The sequence below is a fragment of the Podarcis raffonei genome, chromosome 2 (genome assembly GCF_027172205.1).
Source record: "Podarcis raffonei isolate rPodRaf1 chromosome 2, rPodRaf1.pri, whole genome shotgun sequence".
Lineage (NCBI taxonomy): Eukaryota > Metazoa > Chordata > Lepidosauria > Squamata > Lacertidae > Podarcis > Podarcis raffonei.
In genome coordinates this window covers 4,954,264-4,972,645 of record NC_070603.1, presented here as the reverse complement: position 1 = coordinate 4,972,645, position 18,382 = coordinate 4,954,264, and the positions used below count along the sequence as shown (strand labels likewise).

The 18,382-nt window shown below is 45.6% G+C and overlaps 1 protein-coding gene across 1 annotated transcript; it reads left to right on the top strand.

Annotated features, from left to right (window-relative positions):
- Positions 1-6,750: 6,750 nt before the first annotated feature.
- Positions 6,751-15,647, top strand: LOC128404870 (transcription factor Sp5-like). The gene is made up of 2 exons (XM_053370903.1): positions 6,751-6,946; positions 14,388-15,647. The coding sequence occupies exon 2, from the start codon at positions 14,511-14,513 to the stop codon at positions 15,318-15,320; it is 810 nt and encodes a 269-aa protein (XP_053226878.1). The 5' UTR covers positions 6,751-6,946; positions 14,388-14,510; the 3' UTR covers positions 15,321-15,647.
- The last annotated feature ends 2,735 nt before the right edge of the window (positions 15,648-18,382 follow it).

Sequence of the window (18,382 nt, the reverse complement as noted above, 5' to 3'; positions counted from 1 at the left end):
TACTTGCACTTTGACGTGCCTTTGAACTGCTAGGTTGGCAGGAGCAGGGACCGAGCAACAGGAGCTCACCCTGTCGCGGGGATTCGAACTGCCAACCTTCTGATCGGCAAGCCCTAGCCTCTGTGGTTTAACCCACAGTGCCACCCACACTCTGTTGAGATACCAGTATATTATATTTCTATTTTTGAAATTATTACTTCTAAATTTGCATCTATACAGCACATACATTTCTTCTTTAGTCTGTGAGGCCACACAATGAATACTGCATTCGATATCAACTCTGTGGTTGGGCGACTCATAGACAGAATTTGAAATTTGAAAGCCTTACTTACAATATGCAGTCTCCAGATGTCCTAGGCTGCTTTTGCCTGCACAGATTATGTTAAGGCCATGTGGCTACTGGTGACTTGCAAAGGCTCTGCTATTTCCATGACTGGTGGGAAGCTTTGCACCACTCTGTGATCATGGTTAATGTGGAACTGAAAGCAGATAAGAAATCTTTGTAATGGGGATTATGTAGGTTTTACATTTGCACTATCTATTGATTAAAACAAATGGAACTTTAAGCCCTTAGAGCCACAGTCAGTGAGCAGTTTGGAAGGAAAGTCACTTCAAGAAATGCTGAGAAGTGGGCCTCCCCCATCCCCCAAGGATTTTTTTGGCTGATCCCAGCCTTAGAATGATGTACAATATCAGAGACAACAAATTCACACTCCTGTACACATACCAAGACTGAATTTTTCAAGGCTCTCTAATGAATATTAGCTCTCCCTTAAATGGCTTTTGCTACCATTCCTTCTACACTATAGAGGTTCCAAATTGGTAAAATGTTGGGTTTTGTCCAGTCTTCAGTTACATATCTGTGGTGATTAGTAACTTGCAATAGGGTTGACCAAAACTGTGCTGTGGAACTTTTATTCTTTTGAGGACTGCATTCCCTTGGGAGTAAACCATCATACAAGTTCCTGTACAGAAATAACTTCCATGTGTGAGCATCCAAATATATAATCCTGGCTAATTGTGGGAGTGCTATACCACTGTATATGCAGTAATGTTTCACGCTTCTCAGCTGTTACAATGCATACCAGTGCAGTCATATTTAGTTGTTCTCAACATCTGAATGGCAGAGCTCCCTTCGTTAATACACTGGTGGTGTTTGCACTGGTGTATTGCAGTTCCACTCTACCTAAATCTATGTGTGTGGTTGCCACATGAGAGCACTCTTTAATCTACCCCATTGTAACACATTTGTTAATTGCTCTGCATCATTTCCTGGCTCCCTGCATGGTCCCAGCTGGGTTCTTTGAAGTGCAAACAACAGTGCATCCCTTTGAACTGCCATACAAAGCTTGGTTCTTTCCCCAACCCCATGAAATCTCTTGCCCCACAGCTAGGCCTTGGCCCTTGTGCTTTGGGGGTGACCCTGATTCCATTCTCACCTACCCACCAGGTTCAGAACTTACTTGAGTTGCTGGGTTCCTCTCCCAGGTCTAGGTCAGATTGATGAACACACAAACACCTAAAATCAGTACATGGTTTTTTAAAAAGCCAAAAACGTCTACTCTCCCAGAGCTTCTACAGACACACGTGTATTGAACTTTCGTTAGTTAGTGTAGTGTACAGTAGTTAGAATCAGCCTGGGACTGCTAATGCATAACAAATTATTGTGTGTGTTTTTAGGTAAATTTATCAGGCATTGTATGCCACCTTGAGAAAATATTTTATTTTGAAAGCTGGCTAAAAATCTTACATGGAAGTTATCTCTGTGCAGGATGTTTGGATTATACTGTGTGAAAAGCATTGATGGTTATGTTCGCTCTGTGTATGCACAGAGGAGGCTGTGATTGATTGTGGCTTTGCAGTGCATGTATATCAACTGTACATACTGCCGAGTCAAATTAGGGCAAAAATAATGTTTAGTTGATTAATAATTTGCCTTTTAGCCAGTTAATAGTTAAACTTGTGGTTACCAAAACTACAATATAAGTGCATTTTAGATATATTGAAATGGAAGATAACTTACAATTAAATAAGCAAAAGCTACTATTCATGTAGTCTGGAAGAAAGGGCAGTTTTACTTTTTGTTTTTTCTTTCCCTATGTTACCACACCAAAGTCAAACGAAGAAAAATCAAGAAATGCACCATTGCTTGCTAAATTTTAATTGATTAATTCAGCTAATGCTTTGAGATCTCATCCATGAATACTGTTGGGGAGGTGAGACTGATAAACCACCAAAGGGAAGGGAATGGCAGACAACTTCTGCATTTCTCTCCCTGGTAAGTCTAGGTGAGCTTTCTGCCAATTCATCCCACCCACCAGGCACTGCCTGACCTATTTGTCCTCCTACCATAACATGCCACCTGGATTTCCATCCATCTCCGTCTCAAGCCAGCAGATACCGTCTGGCACCATCCTAAGCTGCTCTGTGTCAGGATGCCCCCAGATAAGATAGCTGGTGGTGCAGCAACAATTGGCTTATAAGATTGGCACTGGCAGAACAGGATCCAACATTCTTGTCAAAGCTCAAAAAGTTAAATAGGGCAAGGGCAAAATACAGGTATACTTTTCGGTTGAGAGGTCTGTTGGTTTGAAAGATGGAGAAATCAACACAGAGAAGAACTGAGAGCTATGTGCTCCTCCAGTAGTGCAGGTAATGTCCCTTCAGAGATATTTACGGTAACCAAAAAGCAAAGCAGCAAAACAAGCAAACAATAAGAATAGCAACTGTTTGAAAAGCTTGGGAAAGAAGGATAGGTGATGTTACACCAGGGGTGATGACCGTGTGGCCCTCCAGATGTTTGACTACAACTCCCAGCTTGGTCACGGTGGCTGGGGCTGATGGGAGTAGGAGTCCAAAAATATCTGGAGAGTCACAGGATCCCCATCCCTGTATAACGTCATGGAGCAAGCATGCTGCTTTCTAGGTTTGTCCTTGCCTTTTGCCAAAGTACGGTACCCTGTATCTGCAAAAAGTCTGCCTGTGGCACTCCTTAGTCGTGCTAGAAACTGAAATAGCTAATTGCCATGGCTTCCTTCTCGGTAAGGGACCTGATAATTTTCTTTTAGACATTGTTGCTATTATCACTATTATTATTATTACTACTACTACTACTATTACTATTACACATGGTGCCTTACAGAGTAACATAAACAAGTACCTGAAGAAGTGTGCATGCACATGAAAGCTCATACCAATAGCAAACTTAGTTGGTCTCTAAGGTGCTACTGGAAGGAATTTTTTTATTTTGTTTCGATAAACAAGAAAAAGGCAAGTAGGAAAGAGAAGTCCCAGTCCCAATGAGTTTGTAATCTAGATTTTGAACACTTTGGACTCCCTATGTCCCCTTTCTTCCAAAAGTGGAAATGGGGCTTGGAGGGCGCCTGGGCCCAAACTGTTCCAGTCTGTGTTATGGTTTTGGTCTGTGTGGGCCACTGGCCTCCCAAACTCCCGGTCCTAGCCAGCTGGAGGCTACTGCTTTCAGACTGCTGTCTTCTATCAATTCTACCTCTTGACGCAGCGGTTCCCAAACTTTTTTCCCGTTGGGCCACACTTTCGCAATAAAAATTTGCTCGTGCCACACTGAATTTCTATTGATAAGACATTGGAAAACAAAAAGAAACTCCTAACACTGCTTGATTTAGAGCACAGAACACAACTACTTTATAATATGAACATGAGACATCCAGAAAGTATCAAACAATGCAGCTACATAAGAACATGAATCATTGGAGGGCGCAGAGAACATGAATGTAATTATGTCATTATAAGTGAGCCTCTTACGTATGTACCTGAAGTATGTATACAGACTCAGTAAGAGGTGTGAGCTTGTTTTTGCCGTGTAATCTCATTTATATCAGGTCTAATTTTGAGACAAACAAACTCTCATTTCCGCACCAACACAAAGAAGCCTTTCTGTTTTCTGATCTTTCATATCTATCAGGGTCGAAAATCCCTGTCCACACCAATACGTTGTGGAGAACTGTAGAAGAATAGCCAAGGCTCTTGAAAAGAGGGGGGGATATTGTTTCAGGTTATATATTAAATATATAGAGAGAGATAGAGAGATAGATAGAGAGATACAGTGGTACCTCGGGTTAAGAACTTAATTTGTTCTGGAGGTCCGTTCTTAACCTGAAACTGTTCTTAACCTGAAGCACCACTTTAGCTAATGGGGCCTCCCGCTGCAGCCGCGCCGCCGGAGCGCGATTTCTGTTCTCATCCTGAAGCAAAGTTCTTAACCCGAGGTACTATTTCTGGGTTAGTGGAGTCTGTAACCTGAAGCGTCTGTAACCCGAGGTACCACTCTACTCTACGCTACTCTACTCTACTCTACTCTACTGAAATGTGTAAATGTTTCTTTGGTTGTCCTTGAATCTTCCTGCCACTGTGGCCATCCTCTCCTGCCACACCTTTGAGAACCACTGTCTTGAAATCAAGAGGGCAATGCACATCTTCAATTCCTCTGCCAGTTTTTATGGCTTGGGCTGAAGATGGGTTAGGAACATTGGAAGCTGCCTTATTCAAAGTCTGACCACTGGACTACCCATTCAGTATTATCTACACTGGCTGGCAGCGGCTCTCAGGGGCTTTAGGCAGGAGTCTACCACTAATACCTGGAAGTGCCAGAGATGGGAGTTATCAAAACCCCACACATTCTGCAGGGGTGGAATGGAACAGTGGCAAGGGTAGGATGGGTACCACATAAAGCTACCTTCCCTGCTCCTCCCACATTTAGGCCATTACTATTGACTGGCTCAAATTCAGTGGAAGAGGGTTGCAGGATCCTAAACTTGTGGTCTATGGTACTGACCAGGGCTGGCCCAAGACATTTTGACACCTGAGGCAAGCCACAAAATGGCATCCCCCACTGCCAGGGAAGAAGGGGTGAGTGAAGATCTACACCAGGAACAAGGGAAGGATAAAGATCTACACCTGGAACAAAGATGGAAGGGGACCAGCAGTGCCCCCTATTGGCCAAGAGGCCACTGTAGCGGCGACAGGAGTGGCCCCAAAGGAGCACACCGCAGCTGTCGCTGCTGCCGCAACAGCAGCAATGCGTTCCCTGGAGGCCAGTTTTGCTGCTCTGTGGATTCTGCTGCCTCACCTTGCCTCATGGGTGGGCGGGTCCTGGTACTGACAGTAGCCAGAACTGTCCCTAGATATTTTGCTGCTCTTTCTCTCACAGTCAAGCTGCATAAGCACCCAAGGCCAGTCACATTATTTTGACACCTGAGGAAAAACCCACAAATGTGACTCTTCCTCTCTGGGACCATCGCAAATTATAAGAGTTTGCTGTCCTTTCACGAAACCCCGAATCAACCACCTGAGGCCAGTGCCTCACTCTAGCTCAGGCATGTCCAAAGTCCATTTTGGGGGCCTAATCTGGCCCTGTGGCCGTTTATTTATTGGGGGTCAAATCCTTAAAAAAGCTCAACAACTTCAGTCCTAAAAAAAGCTCTGGTTGGCAAGTTTTGGTCACACATGTTCACTTCATCAAATCTGGCCCTCTTTGAAAAAAAGTTTGGGCACCCCTGCTCTAGCTAATGCTACGGCCAATGCCAGAGAGTTGATGCTGGTCTGGAGAAGTTGTCCAAAGCATTTCCTTGACCAGTTTCAGTGACTATTGGCTGATGAACTGGAGGAGATGTTTGAAGATTGGAGGCCTACCATTAAACCCTCACCACCCCTCTTTGCATTCACTCACTGGGGATGTGATGTGTTCATGCATTCCTCTGTGTAGAAATGTATTCATGGTAAGTTCACTCCCAAAAGCCCTGCCCTCATGCATTCAAGGGTGCCATTTGCCTAAAGTCTTTGCGTGCACATCCAAATATGTTTAGGCTCTTGCATCCTCATTTGTGGAGGGCATGGACTGTATATGCAGGAGTCAAACCATGTTTAAGCGCACGCACACATAGGCCTGGTACAAACAGGGCCCCTCAACTCTTGGAGATCAGGCATGGCCCCAGCAGAGCTAACCAGATCTTTCCCAATTCCACTTCTTCACTCATTGCTTCTGTTGGGCAATTTGAGACTCTGGTCTTAATGATATTAGCTTCCACACTTTGGATGGTATTGCGTATTCAGTGATGGATCTTGGGCTCTCAAATTTCAGCAGCACCCTGTGCGACGCCAAAATTCAGCACCCCTCCGCCTTTCGCGCTCTGTTCTAAATCACAGTTGCAGCCTCCCAGTGCGACCAAACCCTTCGTGCGCCCCTAAATCCGCCTCTGTACATGTTGACTTCACTTGCTTTACAAATGTGCCAAGGGCAGCGCTGCTGCAGTTTGGGGGCCCTGGACTTCTGCTCCTCAGTCCTGCCCTGGGCGCACCCTGTGCTGATTTCCACAGAGATGGGCACATGGGCCGCCATAACATGCGCACCCGCGCAGTACCGAGCGCGTAAGTGGTTGCATTTAGGAATCGCGTACCTGCCTCTGGTTTGCCCCTTCTCTCCTCCCCGTCCAGCTCCCCTTGCCCTGCACCTTTAAAGAGATAAAAAGAGAAAGCTCCGCTATCTTGATCGCACCAGCCCAATCAACCCCTTTTGCATCCATAACAAGCACCCCAGCGGGGGAGCCCGCCACTTAAAGGAGATCTAGCCAGGCCCCTCTTTGAAATCATTCAATCTATTTTAATGATTGGTTCGCTCCCCGACTTCAAAGGCGCCTCCAATCGCCACTCCTGATAGGCTGAAGGGAAGCCAAAAAAACAAAAAAAACAAAAAGGAAAGGAAAGAGGGGGAGGCAGGGGATTGGAGTAGGATCACAGGAGGAAAAAGATGTAGACGGAGGAGAAAAAGAGGGATTTCAGAGAGAGGAAGAAGCGGGCTGTTTTCCCACCTCTATCGGAAGACCCTGCGCTCCCTCCATGGATAGTTTCGGGTGACCCCTGATGGGAACTGTCTTTGCAGAACTCGGACATCACACTCTCCTCCTTGCAGGTAAGGAGAGTCTGCGAGGGGCGGGGAAGAGTAGCCGCATTGGTTGGCTGGTTGACTGAGTGCAGGAATCCAACAGGTGATGATTTTCTCTGCACAAAGGTGAAGCAGTGGGGAAAGCTTCACCTGTTGATTTTTCTGCCTGACAAGCACAAGTGGAATCAGCTAGGAGTGGGAGGAGAAATTGCAGTCGTCGGTTTACAGGGCAATCCTAGCCATGCCTCTTCAGAAATAAATTCCATTACGATCAGTGAAACTTACTCTCAAGAAAGTGTACAGAGGACTGCACTCTCAAGAGTGGCAATAAAATAAAGAGATTTTAGTATGGAAAAGGTACAGAAGGTTTGTTGTGATTAAAATGCTTGTGGTTCTCCGATTATGATAATGTTGAGACGCTCAAAGGAGCATAACAAGGAGCATGCGGGGGGGGGGGAGAATAAACAAACTAAATAACTATAATCTTATTGGTCAGGACTGGTATAGCTCTGATTTGGCATTCTCTTAAAATTTCAAAACAGAGGAGGTGCTAGGTTTATTTGGTTATTGTTGGTGTGTAAACTTTGGAATTGCACAGAACTCTTTGCTATGCAGAATGGCAAGGTGGCTCATTCCTGGAACCTGTGGAATCAAAACTCCCAGGGCTGCAAGGGATCTGAAAAGCACCCAGTCAGACCCTACTGCAGGATCCACCATGCATTTAACCTCAAGGACTCTTGATTTCAAAATCACTTAAACTTCTCCTGATCGTAAGCTTCTCACACCAAAACCACATTCCCATTTCAAGGAATAGCCTGTCAATCACTCTGAAGGATAAGTGTAGATTCAGAAATGTGTGCCTATCTTACATCAAAATACACTGGTCCTGGGGTGAGGCAACTGAGGATTTAGACAAAACAAACAGGGGGATACTTTACCTTTGGACTCTGCAGTGATTTTGTTGGGATATTTGGAAGGACAGGGTAGCAGACCACAAGTAAAGCTGGTTTTTGCTTTTGTGGTTTCATTTAGGATCTTGGTTCCACAAGAATTGGACAGTGCAAGCCTCCCTACTATGTGTGAGTGGTTATCAAAACCTAGAAGTTAAAATGGTTAAATTTGATGTATAATGTTTAGTTTAAAGGTAGGAAAATAATGTCTTGAATTCAGGCAACATTTTAAAATATTTGCTCAATTTGGGACCCAATACAGCAATCTTTGGACAGATGATAATCAAAACCATTCCTATTTATTATGATGTATCATAAATCTTGATTGTGTCCCAATATTTGCTTTTATTTTAAAAAATGTTCTAATGCAGATACTGCTTTATCTGTTTCCTTTTGTGAGGTCAGAACGGTATGAACTGTTTATACACAATCTCTACAGTAGACAAAAGAAAACAAGGTGTCTCTCGATAATTTAATTATCACACGTAGCTTAGATCTGCTTTCTGTTTGCTTGCAGAAAGTCCAGGTAGCAAGGATTTGATAGCAAGTGATGGAGAGTTGCTGCCAGCCAGAGTAGGCAGGAGTAGACCAGCCTCCCCCAACCTGGCACTCTCCAGATGTTGTTGGGACTTCAGCTCCCATCAATCGCAGGCAGCACAGTCAATGGTCAGAGGTGATGGGAGGACACCAAGCTGGGAGAAAACACTAGGGTAGATGGGCAAATAGCCTGAGCTCTGTTAGAAGACCTTTTTATGTTCCTGTGAGGGTGGACAGTCATTTTTTTCATGCTTGGATCAAGCTCATTAAACTGTGTGCAGCTAAAGGTCTATTAATTATTATTATTATTATTATTATTGTTGTTGTTGTTTAGTCGTTTAGTCGTGTCCGACTCTTCGTGACCCCATGGACCAGAGCACGCCAGGCACCTCTGTCCTCCACTACCTCCCGCAGTTTGGTCAGACTCATGTTTGTGGCTTCGAGAACACTATCCAACCATCTCATCCTCTGTCGCCCCCTTCTCCTTGTGCCCTCCATCTTTCCCAGCATCAGTGTCTTCTCCAGGGAGTCTTCTCTTCTCATGAGGTGGCCAAAGTACTGGAGCCTCAGCTTCACGATCTGTCCTTCCAGTGAGCACTCAGGGCTGATTTCATTAAGAATGGATGCGTTTGATCTTCTTGCAGTCCATGGGACTCTCAAGAGTCTTCTCCAGCAATTATTATTATTAATAATAATTAATAATTATAATTGAGCAATATTATTATTATTATTAATTATTTCACACTACTGAGAAAGTGCTTAAATGCATTATCTCAGTTATCTGCCTGTAAGGCATTATTATGTATATTAATTATTATACTAATAGCATTATATTGGAGATGGGGACTGAGATCAAAATATAATGCTTGTCTCAAAAAGCCGCCGGATGCATTCTTTGCAGAAGGAACTTCCTAGTGCCATGCAGCCCAGTATAATGGATATACCTAATAAGAAAACACGTTTCTGGGTTTTTTTGGGGGGGGAGGGGTGTCTGCTCAGGGAAGTAGCCTTTAACTTATTTTGGAGAGGGTGGCACCACCTTTCAATGAATAAATATTGTTTCTGGGAGATAAATTCTGTTTTCTGAGAGCTGCTAGAAACAGCTTTGACACTAGACACATGGAACACTTTCCACTTGCAAACTGAAAATGTAAGTTTATTTACAACTGCAGTCCTACAGCACAATCCTATACATGTATACCCAGGAAGGAAGCCCAATTTCCAACATGCATTTGCTCAGGAAAAATCCCTCCATTGGGACTTACTCCCAGGTAAACTGGGACTCAATCCACATACACTGACAATTGTTTATTCATTTCTGACTTGGTTGCTGCAACTCTGCCTGCTGCTGTTAGGCTCAATATTAAAATCTGCCTGCCTTCTAGGCATAAGCTCCTTTGTTATGCTCAATAGTAATAATTGGGTATATTCACTTCTTACATGACTGATACTGTCTTCTTGCATCAGAGCAAAGTCTTTGAATCCCTGCCAAGACAGATCCAAGTTCTGTGCCATTCTATATCAAACTTTGGATACCAGCGCTACAAAAACGGTCCCGTTCCCCCCCAGATTAAGATGTGAGACACTCCACCTAAACATTTGAAAAGATACATGTTTCCTCAATCAGCTTCCAGAACAATGAGTGAGCATCTTCCCCACAACTGCAAAGTAACCCAGTTAATTTTCCCCCCCTGGAGTTCCCTCGGAAATAAGTCTCCTTGAATTCAATGAAGCTTACTTCATAGTAAGTGTGCATTAGGAATTGTAACATTAATATTGTTTTCAGGGTGTGCCTGCAATTGTCAGATATCTGCAACAGGGGAAGGGTGGGTATCGTGTGGCCCTTCAAACAGCTGGAGGGCACCCTTTGGTGACCCCTGTCTCTAGCTTGCCCTCTGCATTAATTTTTCAGGAGCACCTAGTTGACAATTAGAATGGATTGCTGGTTTTGTCCTGCACAGGCAGTTCTTTTGTGCATATAATCTCAACCTTCTGGCAGATGATTATTCCTGTGCTAACTAAAGAACAGCAGTTCCACAGGGAAAGGATTTTGCTGATGTTCTAACATGAGGCTGATGATGGGCAGTGAATACTTAACTATCTCCTTGCAGATCTGAGGGATAAGAAACAAAAAGGAGGAAGGAGGTATCTATGTTACATACTTTGTAGTTGTCCTCAGGGTCTCTGCTGTAAGTCCCTTCTAAATAAGGCTCAATCAAGATCATAGAATCGTAGAATTCTAGAGTTGGAAGTGACCCTGGGAGTCATCTAGTCCAGCCCCCTGCAATGCAGGAATCTCAAATGACAAATGCCCGCCCAACCTCTTGCTTAAAACCCTCCAAGGAAGGAGACTCCGCCGCCTCCTGAGTCTATTTTGCTGTCGAACAGCTCTTACTGTGAGAAAGTTATTCCTGTTGTTTCGCTGGAATCTCCTTCCTTGTAACTCAAAGCCAATGGTTTGGGTCCTACCCTCCAGAGTAGGAGAAAACAAGCTTGCTCCATCTTAGCATGAGTCAACAGTGTGATGCAGCAGCAAAAAAGGCTAATGCTATTCTAGGCTTCATCAACAGCAGTATAGTGTCCAGATCAAGGAAAATAATAGTGCCACTCGATTCTGCCTTGGCCAAACGACACCTGGAATACTGTGTCCAATTCTGAGCAATACAATTTAAGAAGGAGGTTGAAACATGTGCACAAGCTGGGACATGTGCAGAGGAGGGCAACCAAGATGATCAAAGATCTGGAAACCAAGCCTTATGAGGAAAGGTAGAAGGAACTGGGTATGTTTAGCCTGGGGAAAAAACAGATTGAGAGGAGATATGATAGCCATCCTCAAATATCTCAAGGGCTATGTAAAAGAAAATGGAGCAAGCTTGTTTTCTCCTGCTCTGGATGGTAGGTCTTGAACCAATGGCTTCAAGTTACAAGACAGGAGATTCCAACTAAACATCAGGAAGAACTTTCTGAAGGTAAGAGCTGTTTGACAGTGGAATGGTCTCCCTTGGCAGGTTGTGGACTCTCCTTCTTTGAGGGCTTTTAAGAAGAGGTTGGACGGCCATGTGTCCTGGATGCTTTATCTGAGATTGCTGCATTGCAGGAGGTTGGACTAGATGACCCTTGGGGTCCCTTCCAATTCTACAATTCTCTGATCTTCCATGTGACCTTGAGATATTTGAAGATGGCTATCATATCTCCTCTCAGTCTCCCCTTTTGGTGCCCAGTGCAGAAAAACCAGCTGGCCGCTCTGATCCCTTATGTTGACAAAAAACACAATTTTGAAAAATGGACAGTTTGCTGTTGTTACAGTGGGGCTTTTGTATGTGTGTGAAAGCATCTTCACATTTTTTTACACAAATGAAATAAACTCCGTCATGGACACAAGCCCTTTGGTTATTATATGGACAAAATACTGCTTTTGGCTCCTTATGCGCGGGTAGTGCTTCTCCCCAAACCAGTTTTTTTTAAAAAGAGAGATCTAAAGCCAAAATACGCTTTAAGAAAGTCCAGCCTTTCTGGATTTGCAGGGCTGCCCCACATTCAAAAGTAGTAGAGAAGTATGCAACCCACACCTAATCTATGGGGGACTGGGAATTGTATAGCCATGCTACACTAAGGGATCGTGTCCATCACTTTTTTGGAAAATGAATCAGGCGAGCTGTAAACTTGTCAGAGGGAGGGGAAACCACATAAAAAATTTAAAACAAAAACTTCTCCAAAATGCAAAAAGTTCACAGAATTGCGGGATATTATTTTAGAAATGCCTTTTTTCTGTATTTCCCGGGGACTCCTGAACTCCAGTGAATAGAGCAGAGAACAGTTCTGTCTTTTATTATTATTATTTTTAAATACATTAATATATATGTATATATGTATGTATCAAAACATGGAAAGAGTTCACAAAATTATATAGTTCACATGGTTAAAGGGGGTTGTGCCATTTAGCAGTGTCACCAGCACCTTCTAATAGAAATCTGTAACCCTCATGGAGTGATGGGAGATGAACAGCAGGAATTGGTGCCTGGATGTGGGCAGCAAGACTTCAAAACGTGTTGGCCCTGGTACAGAGAGGTGGGAGGGGGTCATTTGGTGCCACTTCAGGTAGAAAGCTGTCTTGGGCTAGCACTGTCCAGCTTGCTGAATCATCGGGGAGGAGGGGAGAGATGGGGGGGGTCAGTCTCACGTGCCAGACTAACGTGACTGGCCTTGGGTACAATGTGTCTTGACTTTTGGATGTTGGGAGATGGGCGCCATTTTCTTTTTCACCTCAGTCAGCAAAATGTCTTCGACCAGCCTTGATCCCCCACAGCATGAAAGGTAGTTTGAGCACAGCCAGTTTGGAAATTTGAAAGCTTCCAAAACACAGAGGGAAACAGAAGTCACCTTTTCCTCTCCCTCATTTATATCTGCTCATCTCTTTGCTTTGTGGCTAATTTGCTTTTTAACAGAAAGGGTAATTTAGAGTTGGAGAACCTGCCTTGCATGCAAAAAGTTCCAGGTTCTGTTTCCAGGTATGGCTGGGAAAAGACTCCTGCCCAAAACCCTGGCGCGCCACTGCCAGTCAGTGTAGGCAGCACTGAGCTCAATAGACCAAGGGACTGACTGTGCACAAGGCGACTTCATATGCTTCTGTTTAGGAGAGGAAGGAGCTGGGAAGATTATTCTGGCTCCAGATAGTGCAAGTGAAATAGTAACCCTTTGTTCCCATATAAACTTGCAGGGAGGAATGTGTGTGGAGTTATGAAAATTTAACCTGAAACACAGTTGTAAGAATCCGCTGGAAGTAACATTCTGGTAATAATCAGAAGTACTATAGTAGTTGTAAAAATACAAAAATTGCAGATAGCTGTGTTGGTCCAGGAGCAAAATCCCAAATCTACTGTAGGGCAATACCTTTATAAGGTCTGGTCAAAATACCAAAAAGTCATCAGAAACATTTGGAGTTCTCCAAAACTCTTATTCAGACTGGATATTAGCCCAAATTGGTGGGGGCAGTGAGGGAGGGAGGGAGAGTAGGGCATTGTGTTAAAACTCCAAAGAGTGCAGCCTGTGACATTATTATTATAGCACACAGGAGAAGTTCTGTGGTCATCATTTTCTTCCAAGCTCTGCTAGGAAGTTTTACGTTGCAGCTTTTCCTTATGTTTTTTGTTTTGTTGTATTTTGTATTTTTTAAAAATACGTTCTGTGCAATTGGTTTTTTCTGTGGGTTTTTCTTTTTTTCTTTTTGTAAGACATCCAAAGCATTTTATCGATGCTGTACTTCTCTATTTTGTTTGTTTGATTGGCATCTAGCCTGAAGAAGATTCGGGAGAACTCGAAAGCTTGTTCATTTACTTGGTAACATTTTTGGCTGATGCTAAGGAAAGATACTACTCTAGAATAGCTTTTGTTTGTAGACATATTCCTGTACGAGAGCCAGTACCAAAAGTGAATTGCACACTTATGAACTGGTTGCACTTCTGAAACCAGTCTCCTGCCACCTGTGGTACACGAGCATCTGTATTATGTTCTAAGAATATTCCCAGGTGCCCTGCCTTAGTGGTGCATCTGCTCAGTGTCTGCTTTGCCCCATATGGGCAGGTGAGGGTCAGGAATGATTGCCCAGTCACAGTTCCTGTTGTAGCAGCTGCTGAACAAAGCCTGGAGCTTGACAACTCCTTTCTTCTAACAGCTAATGCAAGTAACTATGAAGCACAATGTCACATAGCACTCCTGAAGCAGTGGAGATCTCTCTCTCTCTCTCTCTCTCTCTCTCTCTCTCTCTCTCTCTGTGTGTGTGTGTGTGTGTGAGAGAGAGAGAGAGAGAGAGAGAGAGAGAGAATGCAGTTACCAATTGTTCTAACAGGAACAAAGAGACATTTATAGGAGATGAGGTAGTCTACTTGAGCAGGGTTTCGGGCCCAGAATGATTATGTTTTAGGAATTAGGGATTATTGAAGTCAGCGTTGTTGCTCAGTCCTTTTTCCTTCTCTCTGCTTCAGGGCTGGACCTGCAGCTCCCCTCCAGAGGACGCCACTGCCTGCCACCCCAGCTTGACTTTTGCAGCAGTGCCCACTGCTCCCCATTTATCAGCAAGCAGTTCAGGAGCTTATGAATCTGTGGGGATGTTCCAACTCTGGAGCAATGAGGTCCCATCAGGCTCACACACAACCATGGCTTTTGGGCTGCCCAAGCTTCCCTACCACGGGCAAGGGCCAGCCAGCAGTGGCTCTGCCCATGAACTGCCCCTGACTCCGCCAGCTGAGCCCACCTACTCCTTTGAGCTGTCGCCTGTCAAGATGCTGGCACCCACAATGCCACACTCTTATGCCTTCCCAGAGGCCCAGGACTTCTCTAGCTTTTTGCAAGGGCCCCGGCCTTTGGGCCCAGCTCCTCCTCCAGGAACCACCTCCACGGATGATGGCCCTTGGTGGAGCCTGCAGCAACCAGGCAACTTCTCTCTGGGCCGGCCGCTGGTCCTAAGCCCCCAGCCCCCTCTTGCTGCTCTCCTGCAGGGCACTCCCAAGGGGTTCCTGGGTACCACTCGCCGCTGCCGCCGCTGCAAGTGCCCCAACTGCCAGGCAGTGAATGGAGCCAGCGAGGAGCCAGGCAGAAAGAAGCAACACATCTGCCACCTGCCAGGCTGTGGCAAGGTCTATGGCAAAACGTCCCACCTGAAGGCCCACCTCCGCTGGCACGCGGGCGAACGCCCCTTCATCTGCTCCTGGCTCTACTGTGGGAAAAGTTTCACCCGCTCGGATGAGCTGCAGAGGCACCTTCGGACGCACACGGGCGAGAAGCGCTTCGGCTGCCAGCTGTGCCCCAAGAGGTTTATGCGGAGCGACCACCTAGCAAAGCATGTCAAGACCCACCAAGGAAAGCGAATGCGGGGCATGGCCATGGTGGCGGCAGCAGTGGGCATCAAGCAGGAGTGATGTCGAGGGGATGGAGGGGACAGAAATGGAGCCCAAAGGGTGGCGGTGGGTTCAAGGAAGCAATGAGAAGACTGAGGTGCTCTTGAGCTAATTTCACTCCCTGTCCCAGTCGGCGGCACTGCCAGCCTATTCACCTCCTGAGTCAGTCCCCCTGCCCAAAGGATCACAGGAACTGTAGTTTGGTGAGATGCTGTGGATTCTTGGGCCCTGACATTCCATTGGAAAAGGGAGTTAAATCAATTTAAACCAGAAGCGTTGAAATGCACTGTCACTTGCTTAGAATCCCCTCTTCAAATGCATGCATTGGAATGCTGGAGAAAGCCTACCTGCCCAAGTGAATGCAGACTCCTATCTCCATGCCGTTACTGACGAGGGGGTTGAACTCAATTCAGCATGCTTGTTCTATGCAAGCCACATACCAGCACAGGTGGGCACAATTCATCCAGAAGCAGTAGTCTTCGACCAGCCTTGATCCCCATATCACCTTCTCTCACCACCAAATGCATATTATTCACAGCACAGCACTGTGGGGAATATCCCCTGCGTCTATAAACACTTGATATTGGTCCATGGGAATTTGAAATATTTCCCCATCTTTGTGTTGGCCTCTCTCCTACAAACCAGATCCTTGCTTCAAAACATGCAATGCTGGTATCTGGGACCTTGAATGGTTTTTGCAGTCCTCTTTCCTTACCACATGGTTCCCATGCTTTGTTTTTCACTACAAGGTGTAGTTCATGCACACAGTTGAGGTATAGCTGTTCCTGGACTGTACACTTCGGACAGCAGGTGGGGATTTTCATGACTCAGTGTTCTCCCTCACCCCATATGATCATTATATATAATATCCTGCTTTGCAAACTGACATTCAATCACAGATCCTCATTTCAGAGAAAGTCTAATTTAAACAACCAAGATCCCCAGTGTGCACAGGGTGGAGGTGAATGAGCGGGGGGCGGGCGGCAGAACCTGATGCTGGTTCCTGACTTTATTGATCATGATAGATGCAGTTGGGTGAAGTTCTAGAAAGGCTAGAGTGTGTGGGAAGGACAAAGTGGTGGGGAGGCGGGCACTGTATCTGCACTGAGGCTAATGCGGCACTCCCGCCAGTTCCTTTGCACAGCACCAACCTTCACACACTGCCTTTCCCCTCCCCCTCTCCCTCCCTGTAAGGAGCAGCAGCAAAGCCACTACCAGGAAGCCAGGTAAGTGCATCCATCTCACCCAGCTGTCTGCTACTGCACACCCATGTAAAAATGCATGCATATACAAGCTCCCTCCCAGTAGCAAAGTGGCAGGTTCAGAAGTGCAGGCTCCCTTCATAACAGTCATAGCTGTGCCTCCTCAACACCTGTGCCCCCTTCTAAGATAATGCAATGACCTCATAATTATACTATACAACAGTGTGTTCCCAAACTTGGGTCTCCAGCTGTTTTGGGACTACAACTCCCATCATCCCTAGCTAGCAGGGCCAGTGGTCTGGGAACATGGGAACTGTAGTCCAAAAACATCTGGAGACCCAAGTTTGGGATGCACTGCTATAAAACAATAATCGGGATGCATTGTAATGATGGATGCAGATCTCCATGTGTTGCCTTTCAGCTAGACTTACTATTTTCTGTGCCCATACATGGGTAAATGATTTGGAGGGCTCAAATATCTTATTTCAGGGTGACTTAAATTGTGTCTTCTGTGAAGTTCCATTGTATGTGGCAGAACTTGCACACCACTCTCTGGAAACTGAAGTGGCCACTGCCAGCCTGTGTCGGGGAAAGAGGGGTGTGGGCTTGGCGGCAGCAACACTACTAACAGGCTGAAGGCAGAGGCAGGATCCCAGCTCCTACCTGATCTTTGCTGCAGAAGGCCTCGTTCCAGAGGGCAGTTGCTGCAGACCTTCCATGCGCTCTCCTCTGGCTTCACGCGGCACTTCTGCTTCCAGGGCACAGCAGGTAAACGTCGCCCTCCCAAGCGCGCATGTGTCCCCCCAAACAAAACAAAACAAAACCCCAAACCCGGACATTTCCTGTTAAATGTAAAAATCTGCCAATGGGCATGTTGGCCCCCCAAAAGAGGACATGTCCGGGAAATCCCAGACATATGGCAACCCTGGGGTTACAGGGTTGGGCATCCCCATCCCTTACTCATAATCTGGTCTTTTGCTTCCTTTCCTTTTTTGCTGTTCTAACCAAAACATCATATCCTGACGTGAATCTTGTTTCTCCCGGATGCCACACAGGAGGAACCAAAGCCTAAAATTATGAAGCCAGCAAATGCCACTGTAGATGCCACAATCCCATCACATGTATTTTGCCTGGGCCCATTCACATGTAAAGCAAGGGGTGAGGGGCGTCCGCCTCAGGCAGCTAAATTTGAATGTCATAAAAGGGTAGCAAATGGTCAACTCTTTAATGTAATTATTGAATTTTAACCCCAGGGAGAGGAGCTTGTGGGATTTTCTGCCTCGGGTGACAAAACAACTTGGTCAGACTTGGCACTAGACACCTCTTGACATTAGGGGAGGCACACTGGTTGCTGCTCTGCCTCAGGTGGCAAAATGTTTTGGGCTGGGCGCAGGTGAGAGTGGGGGCTATGCTTCAACACAAAATGGAAGCACAATCTCTCTCCCCCCCCCCCCCCGTTTTCCTCCTTTCTAAGCAGTTTCCTCTCAGCCAGCTCCTGACACATGAAGGGACCCAGGCAGGTGGGAAACGAATTAAGGCTACAGAGGTGGGCTCCCTCCCCCGCCCAATGCTGGTGTAAGGAGTATTTCTGATTTTCCTGCTCTGAATTTCCTCCGCCTTTCTATGTCAACAGCACAAACACATGTTCAACATACGCACGGTTTCCCCACCTATCTAGTTTGGCCTCAAGAGAAAACAAAGATAATGAAAAAGACTACAGAGTGACATTTTGTTTCTTCCTAGAGCCAAAAGGAAGACAGGAAGACCCACGCATTAATCCTTTAATGCAGGTGCTCTCTGCAACATTACAGAAAGAGGCATCATGTTGCCTGAGGTGGGCAAGTCAGTGGGCAGTACACCATGCCTTCCTCAGCCCCCATT

What these genes read in the sequence shown, in the direction of transcription:
- LOC128404870 (XM_053370903.1), top strand. Translation starts at nt 14,511, where the DNA reads ATGTTCCAACTCTGGAGCAATGAGGTCCCATCAGGCTCACACACAACC.